This window comes from Abrus precatorius, unplaced genomic scaffold, assembly GCF_003935025.1.
Source record: "Abrus precatorius isolate BTA unplaced genomic scaffold, Abrus_2018 Scaffold8, whole genome shotgun sequence".
In the NCBI taxonomy this organism is placed as follows: Eukaryota; Viridiplantae; Streptophyta; class Magnoliopsida; order Fabales; family Fabaceae; genus Abrus; species Abrus precatorius.
In genome coordinates, this window is record NW_020874428.1 from 22,978,098 (window position 1) to 22,999,421 (window position 21,324).

General features: G+C 32.4%; 3 protein-coding genes and 1 non-coding gene across 4 annotated transcripts; 3 read left to right on the forward strand and 1 right to left on the reverse strand.

Moving 5' to 3' along the window:
* The first annotated feature begins 2,228 nt into the window (after positions 1-2,228).
* LOC113874468 (elicitor-responsive protein 1-like) lies at positions 2,229-3,635 on the forward strand. The gene is made up of 5 exons (XM_027512692.1): positions 2,229-2,295; positions 2,507-2,572; positions 2,843-2,981; positions 3,284-3,419; positions 3,570-3,635. Exons 1-5 carry the CDS (start codon positions 2,229-2,231, stop codon positions 3,633-3,635), a joined length of 474 nt encoding a protein of 157 aa, XP_027368493.1.
* A 1,123-nt stretch (positions 3,636-4,758) lies between these two features.
* Positions 4,759-4,830, forward strand: TRNAK-UUU. The gene has a single exon. It is a non-coding gene; the product is annotated as a tRNA-Lys (tRNA).
* A 585-nt stretch (positions 4,831-5,415) lies between these two features.
* Positions 5,416-8,983, forward strand: LOC113874469. The gene is made up of 9 exons (XM_027512693.1): positions 5,416-5,484; positions 5,677-5,793; positions 5,893-6,214; positions 6,624-7,029; positions 7,305-7,404; positions 7,501-7,560; positions 7,682-7,765; positions 8,463-8,570; positions 8,675-8,983. Exons 1-9 carry the CDS (start codon positions 5,416-5,418, stop codon positions 8,981-8,983), a joined length of 1,575 nt encoding a protein of 524 aa, XP_027368494.1.
* Positions 8,984-10,044: 1,061 nt separating this feature from the next.
* Positions 10,045-20,984, reverse strand: LOC113845868 (AP3-complex subunit beta-A). The gene is made up of 11 exons (XM_027473528.1): positions 20,600-20,984; positions 20,263-20,339; positions 19,762-20,011; positions 18,899-19,516; positions 17,354-17,527; positions 14,086-14,212; positions 13,902-14,011; positions 13,533-13,733; positions 12,224-13,194; positions 11,800-12,069; positions 10,045-10,731 (listed from the first exon to the last, which is right to left on the reverse strand). Exons 1-11 carry the CDS (start codon positions 20,813-20,815, stop codon positions 10,368-10,370), a joined length of 3,378 nt encoding a protein of 1,125 aa, XP_027329329.1. The 5' UTR covers positions 20,816-20,984; the 3' UTR covers positions 10,045-10,367.
* Between the last annotated feature and the right edge of the window lie 340 nt (positions 20,985-21,324).

A 21,324-nucleotide genomic window follows, 5' to 3' on the forward strand; every position in this document is an offset into this window, starting at 1 on the left:
TGAAAGAAATTAACTTTACTAAAAGTTTTACTTCTCATATAATACTATTATTTATAATAGAGGCTAATTCCTTTTACATTAAAATAATAATTAGATCAGTAAAAAGTATTTTTTTTAATTTTCATTAAATACATAAATAAGATATATTAGGTTTCTTTAAATATTTTTATCAATATAATTATTGAAAAAATTATAAATTATATAATAAAATAAATATAAATATATTTACTTATGATAAATTATTAAAAATAAAATGAAAACATAATAAATTTATTGACAAATTAATATCTTTTTTATTGTAATATGATATTTAAAAAAATTATCTTTAATTTCATTTTTACAATTTTTAATAAAATTATTTTAATAGTATTTATTTAACTTAATTTTTGAATGTCTAATTAATAATATATTTTAATTTTATGTCAATTTTTTTTTATATACAAGATGTATGTTGAATAGAAATCTTATATGATATAAATATCATGAGATAATTTTTGTTAAATTAAAATATAATAATTATATTATAATTATTAATATTCATGCACTTTATATTTATAATATATATAATATAGAATTTTTTATCATAAATATATTTATTTTATATTTTATTAATCTTTGGAAAATTTAAAAATATAATTTATCATACTTTAATTATTTTAAATTTAATTTACCATGCCACACAATAAATCTGATTTAATATTGAATTTTAAAAAATATTTAAAATAAACCTCATAAAATCCTTTTATAATTTAAAAATAATGTTAACTCACCTTGTTATACTTTTTAATATGCAATATATAACTAATTTTTTTAGGTTTAAATAAAAAGGATATCGGGACCTCTTAAACTTTAAAAGTACTGAAATTATCACCTTATTTATTTTAACTTTGACTAGAATGTTACCTTAACACGTTATAAAGAAAAATTAAATTTTAAAAAAAAAACTATCATTAAAATATAAAAATTAAAATGTATATGTTTTAATTTGAATTACTGAAAAATATAATATCTTCTAAATGAAATAAATAAATAGATAAATATACTTTAGAATTACAGCATTCTAGAAAAATAACTAAACTAATCATAGAGAGAGAAAAAAAAAGTTCGATGCATTCCAATATAGACTTAGTAGATCTTTCAGAGTATATACTGAAAAGTCATAAGAGAGTTTGAAGTGGTCATCCACTCATCCATCATAAATTAAGATCTGATGATGGCTGCATGACAATAATTAAGAATACGTTTGACTTGTCATCAATTCCCTCCAGAAAATAATGAAAGGCTATTAAAAATATTTATTAAAATGATATAATCAAATCATTTTAATATTTCACTTTAGAAATTTCTTTCAATAATGAAAACAGTTACAAGTACTGTGTACTAAGCAAAAAATTTAATCTTTCTGATATAGTTTAATATTTTTAGTAAGGTATTGACTTCTTTTCATACCACTCCTTTTTCACACCTTCAATTTTTTATAAAAAAAAATATTCAAAACCATCATTATCAAAATGTTCACGAAAACTCAAGTTTTTTAAATAAAAATAATTTTTGAAAATATAGTGTAACATATAATTGAAGAATTAACTCTATAATTTCACATCTTAGTCTACCAACAGCCAACGCGTGCTTTGAAGGAAATTAGATGGTAACTTCATAATATTCCCAATTGCAATATACTAATTTTAATCTTAATACAAGCTTCTTTGATTTGATGACAATTCGATCAGACTGGGTCAGAATCAAACTCCAGAAGTGAGTTTTTTTGAATGAATTGCAAATTTGACTCTTCAATAATAATAAGTCTCCCAAGAAAACGACTAATAATTAATAATTTTCACGCAAGCAAATAGTTATCACACGATGTGACTGAGATGAATTATGTATTCACAAAATTATTTAATTTTATAGATTTGGGTATAATTTTTATTATAAAGACAAAAGAGCACTTAATTGTCCTTTAATCATTTACTAATCCCAATTGGCAATTATTTATCTTGGTTTTGGAAATGGGAAGACTAACACCGCGTGTGGTACTATTCAATTCTTTGATTCTGTATAATGGCAAAGTCTTGGTCAATGCTGAGGACACTATATAAACCAAGAACAAGGTAACACTCCTTCCAACTTTAACGGTCCCAAGCCTAAAACCAGATACTTCTTCTACACGTCATAAAAACTTGCCAAATTAGTTAGATTCTTCAGTTTTCAGAGACAAAGACACAGAAATGGCAATTGGGTTCATGGAGGTGCAGCTTGTGAAAGCAAAAGGCCTGCGCAACACTGACATCTTTGGTATATAACAAGTGTCTTTGACTTATATTGTTTCAAAAACACCATTTTTTTTTAACTTCAACTCTTAAAGTTGGATTTAAAGTGATAAAATTTTATTAAAAAAATATTTATTACATTTTTATATAATAAGTTGTTAACAGTATGTTCTTAAACTCCTTGCCAACTCTTCTAACAAGGTATGGTGTCATCTATCTTCTTACTTTGTTAATAGGTAAAATGGACCCCTACGTTCTCATACAATACAAAGGCCAAGAGCGAAAGAGTAGTGTCGCTAATGGTAACAAGTTACCTCTTTCCTTTTCCTTTTATTTACAAGAAAAGAAACCTAGCTATATAGAAATCCAAAGACATTTTAACAATGTGCATGAATATTAGTAGTGCTAATGATTGCTTATACACATGCATTATCTTATATGCAATCAAATGAATTAAAAAATAAAGATTGGTAGATACATAAAATTATGTCACTCACTCTGAGGACATTTGTAATGCTAATGGTTTTAAAATATAATTGAAAAACTCTCTAATGTGGTGTCTTCTCGTGCAGGCCAAGGCAAAAATCCAGTATGGAATGAGAAATTTATCTTCAGAGTAGAATATCCTGGATCAGGAGATCGAAACAAGCTTATCCTTAAAATTATGGACAAAGACAGTTTTTCTGCAGATGATTTTGTTGGACAAGCCACGTAAGACTTCAAATTTAAAGGCTTCATTATAGTTAATTAACTTAATGTAATGTCATAATCAGTTGTTCTAGTATAAACGATTTTGGTATAATTACTTTGTTTTGATTAAGCAACGTGCTTATTTCACACCCATGCAACAAAACATGCAAACAAGCAACATACAATTAATTTAAAAATTATTATTTGTGTAATCGTGGGAAAATTCTTAACCCCGAAGGCAAGTAGCATGCTAGCAATAATCATTTAATAAATAGTTAACTTGTTAATGATTTAAAATAGAAATTGGTTTCTTCTGTATGCAGAATCTATGTAGGGGATTTATTAGCCCAAGGGGTAGAGAATGGAGGAGCTAAGCTACAAACTCTTAAGTATAGAGTGGTTCGTGCAAACCAGTCTTATTGTGGCGAAATTGATGTTGGTATCACTTTCACCCGAAAGGTAATCTTCACGTTTAATCACTTCGTAAAATGTACTTAAATGTTACCAATGTAACATTTTTTTTTATTCAAACAATTTTAAAGAAAGCTATACGTACATCTATATTATATATGTTTGGTTGATCTTGGTTTTTGTTGGAAATTCATGCAGGTAGAAGACGAATTTATTAAAGAAGACATGGGAGGATGGAAAGAAAGTGATTACTATCTGTCATAGATTAGCATGATCAGTTTCAATTTCATATTATTTCATTCTTTAATTCTTTTTAACTAGCAGGAGCAAGATAAATTTATTAAACTGTTGTACTATCAATTTAATTTGTATTATTCCTCTAATTTGTACTTATGAGATTATTCTCATCATCCCAATTCTCAATTATTCAACCTTTGACGCACTTGACAATGTACTTATTGGCCAAATTTTGAAGAAAAAAAAACACTTTATCAACAAAGATTCAAGGAAAAAGAGAATGAGAAACAAATAAATATTGTACCGGAAAATGTTAAATTATCTTTCAAAAGCTTGCAAAGAAATATTCCAAAAATGTGATCAAGTGAAATTGGCTGAGAATCTAACATAATCGTAAGTTCCCAATATGCAAACAATGGTAAAGAAAGTTAAATTCAACTACATGTGCTAGTTAATCAATGATGGTAATGCACCAAAACATATATAATAAAGAAATTTGTGTTTACTGTTTGGTTGATGCCTTTGTTAGAGTTCATGTATTGGTAGGGTTGGAGAAAGAGATGAAAGAATGGAAGGACAGTATCAACTATATATCTCTCCTCTCTCATAGCAGTTTATATATATATATATATATATATATATATATATATATATATATAGAGAGAGAGAGAGAGAGAGAGAGATGAAAATCAGGGTAAATTAGGCGTACAGGTTTCGGGATTTCCATTATGTAACAAAATCATCAGTTTTAGTTGCAATTTTTTGTAAACAAGTTCGAGCAAGCAGCAGTTAACAAACTGGGGCTATCAAAATATATGTATTGTGAATTTAATAAGCAGTTTATTGTTTAAGTAACTAAAAATTAAGGGGAGAATTAAAAGATATATCTAAAACTTGTTTTTTAAAGAATGTTTTAATTATATGCATCGTCATGAATAAAATTTAATATGAATATAAACAATATTTTGACTTTTGCGTTCACTATTTTTAAATTCAAATCCTAGAGCACGTAACGATCCAAATTATGTTACGTCCAATACTTAATATATTTATGAAACGATATGATTACAACAGTTAAGTGTATATATTTTAAAAACCAAAGACAATCGGTTAGTTGTTTTATATATAAAAATCCATTCTGAACAACAACGCCGTCTTAGCTCAGAGGTAGAGCGCGTGGCTTTTAACCACGTGGTCGTGGGTTCGATCCCCACAGACGGCGTTCATTTAATTCCTTTTACATTTTTGCCAAGTTCAAGTTCAACTTTTTTTTTTTTGTGTTTTGGTCAAAGTTCAATTTTTGTTGAATTGTTTTGTAAAGCCTGGCAACTCATTCACGGGCTTCACGTCATAATCATTTTATTTATGGGCTTCACGTCATAATCATTTTATTTATGGGCTTCACGTCACCACCGAAATCATCTTAAATGAACATTCTACCAAAGGGAAAAAAGTGTTCATGAGATGGCCATGCAACTCAAACCCAAAACAAATATCATCCACCGTCACAGTCCACCGCACATTCTCATTATAAATTCACCCCTGCCATTTCAACTCTTCATTTTCTTTCCTCTATTAAAGGGTCTTCTTCGAAGCACGTTCATCCCCTCTAATTTTGCACCTAACTATATATACTTTAATGTCACCCACTAACTACTAGTTATATGTTATTACATACCTTCCCTTTTATATATGAACCTCTTGACTTTTTTTTTCTTCCTTGATTGTGACCAACTTCCCTACACCAAAACATATTCACATTACCTACCTAAAGGTCAAAGGGCTTTGTTTTTATTTCACATAAACAATGAAATTTGAAGACTATCTCATGGAGAAAAGCCAAGAGCCTCAGAAAAGACAAGACCTCGAGAAGGAGGTGAGCTAGTTCTTCAATAGCATCCCTCATTTGGATCATTGATTCTCCAAAATCCATTGATATTGCACTTTATTTGCCACTCATAAAAAGCCAAAAGTTATAAAAAGATTAGTAAATAGCTTTGGTTGTTTGAACTCTTTTTTCTAATTAATGAGTTAATATTTCTTTTCTTTATTTCATATATGCTCGTAGGTTGTCAAATTAAAAGCACAGTTGAAGTGTGAAGAGGCACTCAATAGAATCTTACATTGTGCACTTCATGGGCCTGTGTTCTCTCTTCCTCTCATTCCCTCACTGTTTCCATCCCAGGTATTGTATAAGCAAATCACGACATAGACAAATACAAATAGTGTAAATATATGATTTTCTTTTTGAAGTGATATAATATTTTGACATAAGAAATTGCAGGTTTATGGGCTTCTTAAAGAATTGGCAATGGTTGAGGAAGAGATCATCATGCTTGAAAGAGAAGTTAAGGAACTAAAACTTAGATTGTACCAGGAGAGAGACCAGAACACAGATTGGCAAATACACCATAGGAGACAACCTAAACTATATAACCAGTTTCGAGGATCATCAAGATATGAATCAATGATTACTGAGCAAAGGTCCAGTTCACACAATTATGAAGTACTTCTTAGTAAAGGAAGAATGACAAGCCACAGAAGGGCCTCTCTAAGTTCGTCATTGGATTTCCATAGCCTATTGTCCATGCCAAGAAGGTCAAACGGTAAATACATCTCACTTGATATGGCATATTTGGTTTTGTAAAACATTTTTCTATCTTTACCTTTTGTTTACACAAGAAATTACAAAAATGCATGTTGATGTTTGTATAAGAAACAAGAAAAATATTGTTTTCGTTGTTTTTTTTAGAGGTCATTGTAAACAAACCAAAACACATTTGGTGATTTTGTAAGACTTGCAAACCATGATTAAAAAATGGTTTTTATTAAAAAAAAATATTATTCATGTACACTCATCATATATTTCAATACATTTAAGCATAATTGTTAACCAAAAAAATAATTAATTCCTTAACTAATAATACCCTTAAGGCACTAGCTAGTAAGATTCTTTTTATAATACCCTTATTCTGTCAATTTTCTCACAATGTGGTTTGCATTTGTGCTGAACAGAATATGAAGTAACAAGAAGGAACACTGGAAAGATAGCAAGACAATACCCTGTGTATATGGAAAATGCCATTGAGAAACCGAATGAATTATCAGAGGAACTGCTTAGATGTCTGATAGCCATTTTTCTCGAATTGAACAGGGCATCGTTGGACAGTGAAGAATCAGAAACTGTCCCTAAACTTACTCTTTCATGCATGAAGTCCACTGGCTTCATGACAAAGACCTCATTCAACAACAAGACACCTTCAAATGGAAATGCCTCCTTTCTTGACCCTTATGGCATATCATCTGATTTAGATTGCACAGCTAGAGATGTTGGACCGTATAAGGACTTCATTCAAATCACTAGGACCTCATTAGACATAGACCGTTTTTCACAGTGCTTGCCAGCATTCAGAAAATTAAGGTTGATTCTGAGCGTTATTAGGATCTCTTTAATTTGAGAAAATGATTTTTATTTTTCTATTTTCACAGATAATAAAAAAATGATACTTTATTTTATTTTCTTTTCAAATCTTTAAAAACAAGAAATAAAATAAAAATAAGACAACAGTTTTGCAATTATTTGTACAAAAAAATGAGTTTTATAGTCCAATAAATCCTTAGCTAACCAATAACTATTTAAATACCAACATTTTTTGTTTGGCTCATTTTTTCTAATCATCAATCCCTTCTTTTTAGGGTCTTGATGCATAAGCTATGTGATGTAGATTTGAGTTTCTTGACCTACAAGCAAAAGTTGGCATTCTGGATTAATATCTACAATGCCTGCATAATGAATGTACTGTAAGGCATTTCAAACCTTCATTAACATAAACTTACCTAACATATCTGCATGGTTAATCTTAGAAAACTTTTTGTTTTGATTTAACTGCAGGCATTTTTAGATCATGGCCTTCCTTCTACACAGGACAAACTGTTGTCTCTTATGAATAAGGTATGCCAGTGAAAAACTCTGGTAACTAGCAAGAATTTTTGGAAGTTGTAAAACATGAACTGTACTATTTCTTAGTGATTGCACTAACATTAATTAATTATGTTGCTATGTATTGACACAGGCTGCAATGAATGTAGGCGGGATAGTACTGAATGCTCTGGCTATTGAACACTTTATTCTTCGGCACCCATGTGAATCAAAACATGTATGAGACATAAATTTCTCAACTGCCTGTCTTCCTTTTAATTTTACTTTTAAAGGAGAAAGTTGTTTTATCAAAGTTTCAAAAATGTTTCCAACAATCGTGGTACATTATTCATATGAAATAGATTAAAAAATAAGTTGTAAAGGACACTTTTTTAGAGTGTGCTTTTAACACTCCTCTTTTTGAAATGAGATTAACCTTTTAAATAGCACTTTCGCACCAGTCCAAAAAAAATTCATAACATGCAATGAATTTTAAATTAATAAAAAAAAACTGAAAACTCTCAACTAAGACAACACAAGCAAACTTGAAATGGTAAATTTTGAGTTTTTTTTATCTTTTTCAATTGACATAAATCTGAGAATCATTCTTGTTCATAAACATTTAGTATATCCTCCTGCATATTCTTTTAATAATCTTATTACTGTTATTATAAAATAAGTTTTTTTATTACTTTACAAAATAAATATTAAATAAATATGCATATACTTATTATTTTAAAGTGATGCAAAATATTTAATATAGTTATAGTTTAATAATTAAAAAGATTTATAAATATCAAATGTAAAAGGGTCTAATTAAAATTATTCTTCTATGTAAGTTTAGATTGTCTAGTGCTTACTTTTCCTTCTTTGCGTGTCATGCGTTGATGTTATTTAATAGCCAACTAACTATATAGTTCACAAAACGTTATTAGGGTCCTGTGGATGAGAAGGAAGTGCTACTACGGCATGCTTATGGTCTGGGGTATCCAGAACCCAATGTCACCTTTGCTCTTTGTCGAGGCACTTGGTCCTCCCCAGCTGTAAGTGTATTGCTTAGTAAATTAATTTAACTGAAACAAATTGATGTTGGACCAAAAAAACTAATTGATGAAGAAATGTATTTGGTGAAAAAATATATATGCAGTTAAGGGTGTACACCTCTGACGAAGTTGTGAACCAATTGGGGAGGGCCAAAGTGGAGTACTTGGAAGCTTCAGTGGGTGTCACAAACAAGAGAAAGATAATTGTGCCAAAGCTATTGCAGTGGCATATGCATGATTTTGCAGATGAGATGGAATCACTGCTAGAATGGATTTATAGTCAATTGCCACGCTCAGGATCATTGAAAAGAGCAACGATGGAGTGCCTCATAAGAGAAACAAAATATCCCATGTCTAAAATGGTGGAAATCCAACCATATGAATCTGAATTCCGGTACCTCCTTCCTGTATAAATAATTTAAAACATGGAACGCTTTTTTTGTTTTTTTGTTTCTTTTTCAATTATTAGGTTAATTATATTTTTTAAGTTCTATGTAATTTTAATTTTTTAGTTTTAATTGCTCATATTAATTATTTTATTTTTCAACAATTCAAATTAAGACTCTCACATAAAATTTTATCCAATATTTAGCAAAAATATAATTGAAGTATGACATATTATTAATTTGTATAAATTATTGAAAAAATTATAAATATTTAAATAAAAATAATAAATAAAATGTATAAATATAATAAAAAAGTATTTTATTTAATTATTATATATATTTTTCTTTACAAGTCTGTATAAATTAATGGCATGTCTCATTTTCGTTATATTTCTAAAAATTGAACGGAATTTTAGAATGGGAGAGATTTAAAGTGCAAAGTGCGGAGACTAAGTGCAATTAAGCCAATGAATATTGCTATTCAGCACAGGAGTTTTGGGATGAAATTTAACGAACTGAAAATAAACCCATCATAATTCTCCCATAAATTTACTGTTTATGACTGGATCTCACATAAAAGCTCATCCTATAAGTTAAACAAACGTTGGAAAAGAATATCAAGTAGCACATTATTATTATTTCTTAATTAAAAAGCAGTTTTTTTAATGTGCATCCTTAGACACACAAGAAGTCAAGAACTTATAAATAGTAAATTTCTTTTAAAAACATGTTATTATTGAACTAGGTGGATTAAAAAAATTAACTACTATAACTTTTCAAAAAAAATGTATTCTTTGTTGATTTCTTATCATGGTCCTTAAGCACACATAAGAAAAATAAAAAATTAAGGTAAGATAACATCACAGCAGTTAAGTTGCCATGCTTTAAGTATCTTCTTTTTCTTTCTAATCGGAATCGGGAGGGTGAAAGACCACAAGATGTGGATACATCCTAACAGGAGCCTCTGAACCAGTAATCAATCAGGCACATAAACTCCAGTTAAATCGATTTTAACCGCAGCGAACCACAGCGGAAAGTGGATGAAAGAGTATCGACACAAAATGAGTTGCATGAGAAATGCTATCCACACAAACTATAGGATGAATTGAATTCATGCAAATGATTCATTCAATAATTGAGTGTATTCAAAAGGTGGATGAAAGAGTATCGACACATAATGAGAATGAGAAGAAGACACGAAAGTAAATGGAAAATTAGAGATTAACCAAAACAGAAATTACAGTCATCGACTCGCCGCCACCCCAACACCCGACCCATTTTTTCTTCCTTCCCAACAATACGAAAAAGGAAAAACTAGAATTCCAATAACTCACTAAAAGCAAGAAAGTTTTTCAATATACTTTCCCACAACTCAATCAATATTTGTGAAATTTCTATCCAATATCAAATCTTATGAGTGGGTAACAGATGGCTCAACTAAGAAATTGACAACCCTATTTAAGAAATTTAAGCCAAATACGGTCTCTTCACAGTTGACTTTTACAGAAACAACTAATGGGTCTGAGCATTTACCCTCAACAGTAACTGTAATTAAGCATGGCATAGAATTGCTCAAGATCTCACCACTGAAACGCAAGCACAAACCAGACGCATCATCAAGGTTGGCAGCAACCGGCATATCCACAGATACAAGAGAAAGATTTGCGTTGCTCAGCATTTTTAGTGATAAGGTCTCGCAGATTACAAGGAATTTGTCCTCTGTCAAAGAGTTGCTTCCCTTGTTCAGCTCTAGAATGTGATCGGTAAAGGTGCAACTGTATGCAAATTATGCAAGAAAATCAAAGTTAGAATTTCCAAGGATTAAGCAGGTAAAAACAAAAGGGAGAGAAGGGTGAGGAAGGTGCAAGGAATATAAAAAGTATGTTCATAATAAACAAATAAATAGTTTCAGATTAATGCACAAAATATTTCTTTTGTTGCATCCTTTAAATGAACATGGGAATTCCAATGCTCATCTCTTTGCTATTTCTTTTATTCAAATCAAGATATGCAAAGATCATTTTGTTTTATAAGTGTAGATCCTAACATCATTTCTAATAAAGATGGACAAAAACTAGGTGGGAAAAATTAAGCTAAGCTATCTGCATAACTAAAACCAGATAGGTAAACTATAAGGGTTTATTTGTTTTATGGGAATGTTTTCTGCTTTCATGGAAAATAATGTTGCCTTATTTTCATTTTTTTTTCTGGTTTTCAAATATTTATATTGAAAAAAAAATGGCATTTTTGTAATTATTAATGACAACAGAAAACATTGCCGTTAACCAAACAGGCCATATTGTAGATTCATAGCACAATAAATAAAATAAATTGACATGGAGGATACATTCTTAGTGTGTTAACTTTCATTTTGAAGTATATCCAAACTTCAAGGATAAAGAAATAAAATAGAGAGTGTGAATAAGTAATATCCAAACCATTCAAGATGTAAGCCTCCTTTATTTTTTACATGAAAAAATAGACATTTTACTAAATAAATGGTCAAAAGACCATAGTAACTTAAACTAAAATTCATTCAGTTACCACCTTTACACCTATCAGAAACTTCCTATTCATTGAAGTTCAAATTCCAATTCTAAATTCAAGACTCCTTCATTTTTCTGATACAATCACTCTCATCTTGCATATGCGTGGCATTTCAGATAAGAATGTGATCAATTCTTAATCATCCGTTGTAGTATTTTAAGTTTTCAACATAATTAATATTATTCATTATTTAAAAAATTATAAGTATGGAGATGGAGGGCTAATGTGTGATCAAATACATCCTACAAATGACACATGATGTGGTATATCTAACAAACAACAAATGACAGCCATACCTCCTCACATATTCAAACATCCCTGGAAGACGAGATTCCTTTTCTCTGAAATCTTCAATACTGATGGGAAGTGGTTTTACAAAGTATCCAATGTCAGGCCTTAACTTGACAGGGAATTTCTTGTCATTGCAAAATAAAGACAGTTTCAAAGGCAAAAGATGGTGATGGAAACGAACAAGTAGACTCCGGTTTGCTGTCTGACCAGGCTCCAGAGAATGGATCTCCTCCATGGAAACCAATGCTGGTTTATCAATATGAAATTTCAAGGTACTGCAACAAAGACAAAAGAAGCGGTATGCATAAGCACTTATAAAGCTAGCATGTAAAGATTTTACATAGCAATAGGTAAATTAGTGAGTACATGAACCAAAATTTACATACTGAACACAACCACAATACAAAATTTGAAAAGATTTAAACTTACTTTTCAGTAGTTGGTGATATTTGATCGCTAGAATCTGAGCTTTTGCAAGATTCCTCGTCTATCACGACTATATCAAACATGGGCTCCAGGGAACTGTTTTCAAATAATACTTCTAAACATACAAGATGAGAGGATATGCTTGAAGTCTTGGATGAAAATGAATAATTCACCTTTAACCCATTTCCATTTGCAGGATCTAAGAGAGTGTAGCATTTGGGTTTAACTCGGCTTTGTATATTTCCAATGGTTATTCTTGCTGAAGATCTACGAATTCGGCTTTGTTCTATTTCACTTCCTTTAGAGGACCTGGTTGGTTCATCCAACCAAGACTCAAGAGACTTCGTTGAGATCAAATCCCCAAAATCAGCAGTGCCAGATTCAGCCCCACCATTCTGGTTTTCACAGACATTGCTAGTGTCTGATATCTGAATCAATGGATCAGCATTTACTTCACCTTCAGTGCCAGAAACAGACTCATCACTGCCACTCACTTCGCTTGAACCAGTAATAGACTGTTCAGAACTATAATCTGAAGCACTTTCCTCATCCAAAGACCCAGATGTGCCAGGATCATCCTCCTCATCCGAATCACTCTTGGTAGCTCCATCGTATTGATCAAGATCAGTGTAAGGAAGGCTACAAGGTTTTGGGAGAGGATCATAGCCTGGAGCTGCATGGAATACTAACTGTGAAAGAGACCCCGGGAGATAAAACCGGTGATTGATGGGTTCAGATGCAACTGTCACAGTTTTTGTCTGTTGACCAAATATGCATTCTGCAAGTACTCTTTTTTGTGATTCACTATTTTCTCCATCCACACACTGAGACTCAAAATTGCTAGAGAGAAGTTTTTTTAAGAAACGTGAACGATCACGAATATCATAGTTCACGTCACACTCAGCCAGTTCAATTACATAAATCCACACTTTTCTCAAGATCAAAATATCTTCTCCCTTAATGCACAGCAATACCTGTGACCGAAAGCCATTATATCACAAACTCATTGCTTTCAGTAGAACTCTTGCTCCTTTTTATTTATATAAGGAGGAAAAGGGGAAAAGAGTTTCTCTTATGCAGTAGTTAGCTATATTTTCTTTATATTGTCTTTTAACAAACAAGTGACACCACAATGACTACATGCAGATATTCACCAAAAGGATCAAGTCTTGAAAGCTCAATTGAACAGCAGGAAAGAGAAGACTAGTAGTAGAAAACATTTGTCTAATTATCATATTAATCAATCAATAAACAATATATTTAAAATTCATCTTTCTTCATACTAAGTATAAAAATAACTTGAAAGACATACCTTTGCAGTTGTATTAAGAATCTGAAGCTTAGCTTCTGATGCTTCTGAAGTAAAACTCCATGCAAGATATGTGAGTACGGTACTCAACATCCTTGGAATTATCTCACCCAAAGAGCAATACTCCCCCAACATCCAAATAATCATTGCACGGGCAGCAGGCACCTTGATTGTATCCAAGCTACGGACCAACTGAATTATAACCTTTAAAATTTGAAAAGACCAGAGGTCAATCATAACTGCACAAGCGATGTACCAAAAGAGTCCAAGTGCCACTACCGACTCAAGGATTGAAATACTACACACAAGATACTACTAGTATGCTGTCCAATGCGTGAGTATGTGTTGGGGGGGAAGGGGGTTTCAGAATACCTTCTCGTAACTGAGTGGCTCTAATTTTATAATCGATTTGATGGACATAATTGCCTGAATTAGTACGCCCTCTTCTCCATCCAAGGATCTAATTTCACCACAAAAAAATTCTGCAAATATGGATATTAAACAAGAAACATGATATATTTCTTCAATAAATAGAATTAACAAGCAGCTCAAACACCTTGTCTAGTCAGATTCAATAATCCATCCAAGCACGTATTTGCCATTTTTGGAAGCCGCTGAGCACATAGACCAATGGCAGCAACTGTATCAGCAGCAAATCTCCTGTCCGGATCTCTAATATAATCCTAGCAAAACACTAAGAAAAGTGTCAATTTATGCACCAAATTCCATGATTTAAATGTCTTAGCAAAGAGATAAATGTGAACAACCATAATTATTGATGAAACCTATGGGCAGGTGACAATGGATGTCTGCATAAACGTATCTAGTTCCTAGAATTTTCTCTCAGTAAGGTAAGAGGAGATCCATGTTCGGTTGTGAAGGGATCAATCCTCCAACATGGACAACAACAAACCTAGGTGACTAGAGGAGGTGCCACTAGGCTGCAAGCCTGTGGCTAGAATATGTTTTATCACAGAGGCACAGTGTCTGAAAAACTCTAATTTCTTGACAAATCTAAAATATGCATGGAAGTCAAATTGCACTAGTAGATCCTTCTATCTATTCATATGTAATATACAAGGAAAACAATATATCTGACTTTGTTCACCCAAACCACAAGGATTCAACACTACTACACATTAGGTCCCTTTACTATCATACTTACGTAAACAAGGGTTTATGTTACTTTACAAATGAAAGAACTTAAAGCACATGTAAACAAAACATCAATGGAAAAATAAATGCAAGTACGACCAATAAATAAGTTGATAATGAAAGAAGTTGGCTGCACAGCACTTGAAACTCAACAGATCAGGTTCATGAACCAGAAAATAGCATAGGGTGGACAAGTTCTACATAAGCATTCAAACCAATAGTTTATATGTGTAAGGTAGTATAGGCCCGGGTCATGCCAGAAATGCACCTATCTCTAAGAAGAGTTCTAAACATGCCAACTATTGATTTGAATGCCTAGGGTAGCTTGTGCTTACCTAAGAATTATTCCATGAACCAAATGAGTTGAATCAAGCTAAAAATGTTGGTTCATTTTTAAATGAGTTGAGAATTCAGATGTGTTCCACTCATTTTTGTTGGTGTTTTCATAATTAGTCACATCCAAAAGTAATAATTATAAACAATATAATTCATGAATGATTTACCAATTAAAAGAAAACATTTAAAGAGTTTACATACAACTGACTATTTATATTTAGGTTGAATTAAGTTGAATGAATTTAATTAATCAACCAAGTTCACTAGCAGCTCAAATTATATGATTCATATTTGGAACATTTCAACTCATTTAGTGCATATAAATTAAGCTGGCTGGCAAGTTGACCTGAATGGTTGACAAGTAGTGTTCATGTTGAATTCAATTCATTAAAAATTGGTTCATGTCTAACTGACTTGAGTTTAAAATTGAATCATTTTTAATTGAGTCAAATCAAGCTAAACACTCAGCTTAACTTGTTTCTAGCAAATAATAGTAATTATTCTTAAAATAAAAAAGATCATAAATAACATCAGTCCCCATCATAACATCACAAACCTCATATCAGATTATCAGTAAGGGATGAGGTATTAGGAGGTAGGCTTGAATAGCATACTACAAGAACAAAAGTACAAGTTGCTTGGGATTAGAAGCTTTTAGACCAGAATATTAGGGCCATATCCCTCCCAAGTTTCTCAGATAATGGCCAATTAGGTCCTTTACAAAATATAAATGGTATATGAGCACATGCAGGTATAGTTGGGACACATTGCTTGGTTCAAGAATTTTGAGAGGATGCTAGTGATTTTGAGGATGAAGACATCATCTTATTGGTCCTTAAAGGTATTGTAACGGGATCCAAGGGGCTTAACAAGGACATCAATCATTTAAGTGAGAAGAAAACTAATACCCCTGGTCCCACATCAGCAAGACAAGCGTTCTAGGATATATAAGGCTTAACTGCTTAAGTGGCATAGGTAACTACTAACTAGAACTTAATCATCTGAAATTAAGTGATAAGCTTAAAGTTGCTTGGACAGTTCTACTTACTACTTGTTATGTGATAAGCATTAAAACTTAAGCTCTTGTGAACGGTCATATTGTCTTTTCTGGTACATTGGGAGGGCCAGAGGCTCAACAAAAGTGGGGACAAAAAACATACACTAGATTGTATAACCCATTCATGGAGAGAAAACCCCTGGCGAATACTTAATGCACAGTGAACACCTTACCAGATGAAGCCAGATAACAAGAAAATATCAGCATGAAAGCAGAAACAGGAGCAATCTCATTTCAGATAATATGTTCTGACATTAGATCACAATCTCATAGAAACAAGATTGAAACAGCACCAAAATGAGGCAACCATTAACAGAAACATTGCAAGATACTGATTCACAAATAATTTTAGCAGAGATATCAAATCCATCTCTTGTACAATTAAACAAAGGAATTGCTAAACAAACAGCACAACTGCAAACAGTTCAGACATTGTTGGCAGAGACAAGATATACTCATTCCAACAGAGTCCAAAACAATGAATGTGATAGGCCCTTAATTCATAAAGAAGGCCCAAATGCATTTTTGTCCAAGAATTTCTCCAAGCCCCTAATTTGGAAAGTATACGACAGAAAGAAAAGGAGAGGGGAGGTTAATAGTGGCCAGGTGACACAATAGAGTTGGTGTGTAGGGAGAATTCTGTTATAAAGGAAGTGATGAGGAGAGAGAAAGGGGAAGAAGAATCTTGTTTTGTTGGCAGAGATATTCGTACGTTCTGGGAGGAGCATAGCTCTAGACAGGGAATTACTCAAATTCTCTGGTTTTTTGTCACTATTTCCGTAATTAATATATACCTCATTTTCTTTCTTTCCCAATACCGATTTTCATTCCTTTTCTTTTTCTGTTACTCTTATGTTCATCATTTTGCTGTCTATGTATTCTTAACAGAATGATCCTGTTTCTTATATTTTAAAGGAGCATTTGGAAGAGTTTGAGTAACTTATGAAATAGCTTATGACTTACTACCAGAAAATTTTTTTTCGCTTATTCCAATAAGTTTCATTATCAAATTTATATCATAAGCTCTTGTGATAAAAGCTTATTGAAAAAGTACTTAATTAATCTACTCACCTAAACGCACCCTAAGCAATACTGATTATATAACAAGGAAACTGTTCAGAATGAAAGGAAAATTATGGATTAGAGCAGAGAGTTGAAATACCCATTATCCATTTTGCACAACAAAACTAAGTAAAACTAGGCATACTACTTTCAGGAAAACAGTCACCTAAGACCATAACTTGTCTGGGAAAGAAATATATTTGATGTGAAATACCTGAAACTCTTTAAGAATGAATGAAATGGATGATTCTAAAGCAATAGAGGAAAGTATATCCAGCTTCAAAGCCTTTATCTGATAGGAATCAGAAGAGCATATGAAAAAGTCTTCATAGTGTGGAGCAAAAAGAGATGGCATAGCTTTAGCAAACACTTGGATATTACACAATACCTGCATCAGTCAGCGATAAATCATTAATATTGAAATCAAGAATCAAAGAAATCCAGAATATATGTTGATTAACAAGAATCCATCATTTTCTTGGCTTATCTGAGTATATGTACCCCATCCCCCCTTCTAATAAATTTTTTATATCAAAAAAAATATTTTTTATCCACCAAAGAACGACAATTTTCAATATTTTAACTGGACAATGCATGTCCAAATTAAAAGCATGTGAGAGATCTCCCAAGAATAATCAAACACCATTACCTCTCAAGATTCAGCATAAAAATCACCTTAGCAAAATTTTAACACCCTGCAGATACACAATGCTATCCAGTATCCCTCATAGCATTAAGAAATCACTAATTTCATCTATACTAGTTTCAAAATGGATGAATCACCGACTAATCATCATGACCATTCCAGAAACAGAACGTCCTTTTTTCAGAAGACGTCTGAGCAAAATTTGTTTTTTAATGCTTAATCTGTTAACTGTCACTACAACAGACTAAATTTCCTCAAGTAACAGTGAAACCATCAATTCTGAAAACATGTCAACAATGTCATTCAGGTATTAAAACGTGGGTAAAAGATCATGCATTCGAAGGAAAGGTCATGGCCCTCTAAATTGACAATTCCTAGGTTCATGAAAAGTTCTTACTGTACCCACACCATCCATGTAATTATTGTGGTGTCACCCTAGCCCTAGCTAGAGGACAATGGGAAAATCATCATAGTAAAGTGACTCCTGAAAGTGTCCTGAACTCATCAAACAAAGGATAAGATCATTATTAAGTACCAGGGGATGTTTTAGGTATCCCTGACCCTACACTATATAGTCTGTAATATGCATCGCACTAGCATTCACTGATTCAGAAATGATGATGTCTCCATTCGGTACATATGCAGGTCATAGACAGCAAAAAAAAAGTTTATCCTTCTATATCTTAGGCTCATTGTAACTGCAAAGTCTAGACTCTAGACTACTACAGGTGTTCCAGGAGACCTAAACAACATACAATTCTCTTCTTGCAATGGGTATGACACCACTTCAATGACCCTCTACCCAAAATTTGCAATTGTCCTTTTCTAAAACTAATTTAAATCATATCAAGCATACAAACAGATTTTATTTTTTTCTGAGGAAGGGAAGATTATCTTCTTCTCACTAAAACTGATCTAACAATTTCACGAGTAGTAACAATTTATTAGAGATGAGAATAAAGCACAACCTATAACGATATAGTACATATTTACACAAGCTTCTCGAAAGAAGAATCCATACATAATGTACAAATAACAAACAAACAAATGTAATAGAGAATGTAGACACAGAAGTAAAACATGATAAAAATACTAACAAATGATATTGCATACCACATATCTTGAGGCATAAGATGATCGCAGGACAAACAAGAGTGGTTTAACAATTCTTTTCAAATGCTGCTTAGAAGCCATTATCCAGTGTACACCAGCAGCTGCAAGAACAACCGCACTGTTATTACTCCATAACAATGGTGATGTACACTGCAGCAGGATTCTGACAACATCATTACTGCAAGATGTATATTGTGATACATCTAATTTGGGGGCAACCCCATTAGAAGAACTTGATCGCGATAAGTACTCATCTGGCCCTTCAATGTAACACTGAAATATCATATTTGCTAATTCGGATACAGTCTTCTCACTGGCATAATCAGCATCTTCTTTTGAAGTAATGTATGATTCATCTTCCTCTAAATTGTCCATGTCTTTATTATACAAAGAAAACATAATGGATTCTTTGACAAGCCCATGCCTTGCAATCACATACCGCAGAAGGATCCCGATTAGAACTATTTGTCCCCACTCTTCCACATCAGGAAGAATCTCACACAACCGTCTGTAATTTCTTCCAATCAATGAAAAATTGTTAGGGCAAACTGAAGTAAATGCAGATGCAGCAGCTCCAACAACTCCTGGGGAATGGTCATTTAAAAGTAGTCCAACAATCTGCACCGTAAGAAGGATCAAAATTTATGTACTGAAACTGTATGTCCTTCCAACTATACATTGATGAAACCAAATGTCTGGCATAAAACTATTTTTAACAACTTTTAGTCCAAAAGTATGTAATGTAACTCAAGGAAACCCTGAAGGAAACATCACATTTTTCTTTACATTATTATTATGTCATCTCGGTTCAATTAAAGACAAATCCCAACAATTATGATAAACAGCACACAAATTAACCAGACCTCTTCAATTGCTGAAGTGTGTTCCTCCATCCGCAAATCATGAAGCTTAGGAAGTGCATTAGCAGCACATTTTCTAACATAGACAGAAGGATCTCTTGCACACTTTTGCACAGCAACAAGAACAAGTGGTGCAATTACATGAAGGCGGATTCCCGCCATGGCACGGAGCGCCCATGCCCTCACCAATGGATTAGTGTCCCCAAGGTCCTTCTGGAAGCAATTAATTGACAGCAATGCCTCATTTGGACGCCTAAGCAAAAGAAAGTAATGAAACATTAAGAAAATGACAACAATAACTCATCATTGGCAAAATTCAAGATTGTAGAAATCTTTAGTTCAGGAAAGTAAGGCATAATTTTAGAACATATCCAAACTAAAGTCCAAAAAACCCACACATAAATTGGTTCCCAATGTGTAAAAAAAAACATTTAATCAACTAGAAATGCTTACTTTCAAGTCGTTATACACAGATAAAGAGAGTTACATGCTTACTATACATACTTTTCAGCATAATGCAGGAGGTACAAGTAGACCAGCTTCTTCACTTCCAATGACTGAGACGCAACATTTTTAACAACCTGTAATATTTGTTCATACTTGAAACAAAATCAGAAAGAGAGCAAGAGAGAGAACACGAGTAGCACGCAAGTGAATAAAAATCAATTGAACTAGTTTGCTAAAAAAACTATACAATTCAATCAATTTAGATACAAAATTTTCATCAGTGATCAAGGTCAACCAAATCGAATTTAACTATATTTAAAGGGAAAAAAATGAGGAACAGTTTAGTGGACAATGCGAAGAGGGGCATAGATCGGAAAGATGGAAAAAAAGGTACCTGAGGGAAGAAGTTGGAGACTTCGAAGCCCTGAGCGATGAGAGCGAGCAAGCGCTTGAGAGCTTCGCACTTCTCGGAATCGAACTTGCTGTCGAGGAGAGGCGCGATATTGACGTCTTCGGGGTCGTCGTAGAGGTGCGCATCAGTGCCGATCCGGAACACCGCCGTCGAGGCCTTGGTCAGAGATTCCGCCGTCGCTCCGAATTGGGGGAACATAGTTTATTTTCTGTGTCTGGGAATCAATTTTTCTGATCTGTTTCTTGTTCTGGTTTTCCAAGGCTAAAACTGTGTATTCGGATGAGAGTTACAAGCCACTGGGTGCAGCTAGAGCCAGAGCCCACTGAGCTTTTGGATGCTCCGAAAGCAAAAAGAAACTGAGTGCATTATATTGAAGATAATAACTTTTTCAATACATAACTTGCCCAGAAATGTCTCTCTTGCATATTTTACCTTGGTAATTAAACTGTCATTGTAAAAGAGTTCGATATATGTACAGAATACAATATATAGTATTTATATATTTTTAAAATTTTAATTTTTTATTAAAAAATATACATTATTAATGGACGTTGTTATAATTTTTATATTAAAAAAACATTTATCTCTACCGTTAAGATATTCGTTAATATAGTTTACAATTTATTGTTGTTAAAAAAATGGTAAGTTATTAAATCACATATAAATATTGGAGAAAAAAAAGAGTAAAATATAGGTTTTTAACGGTA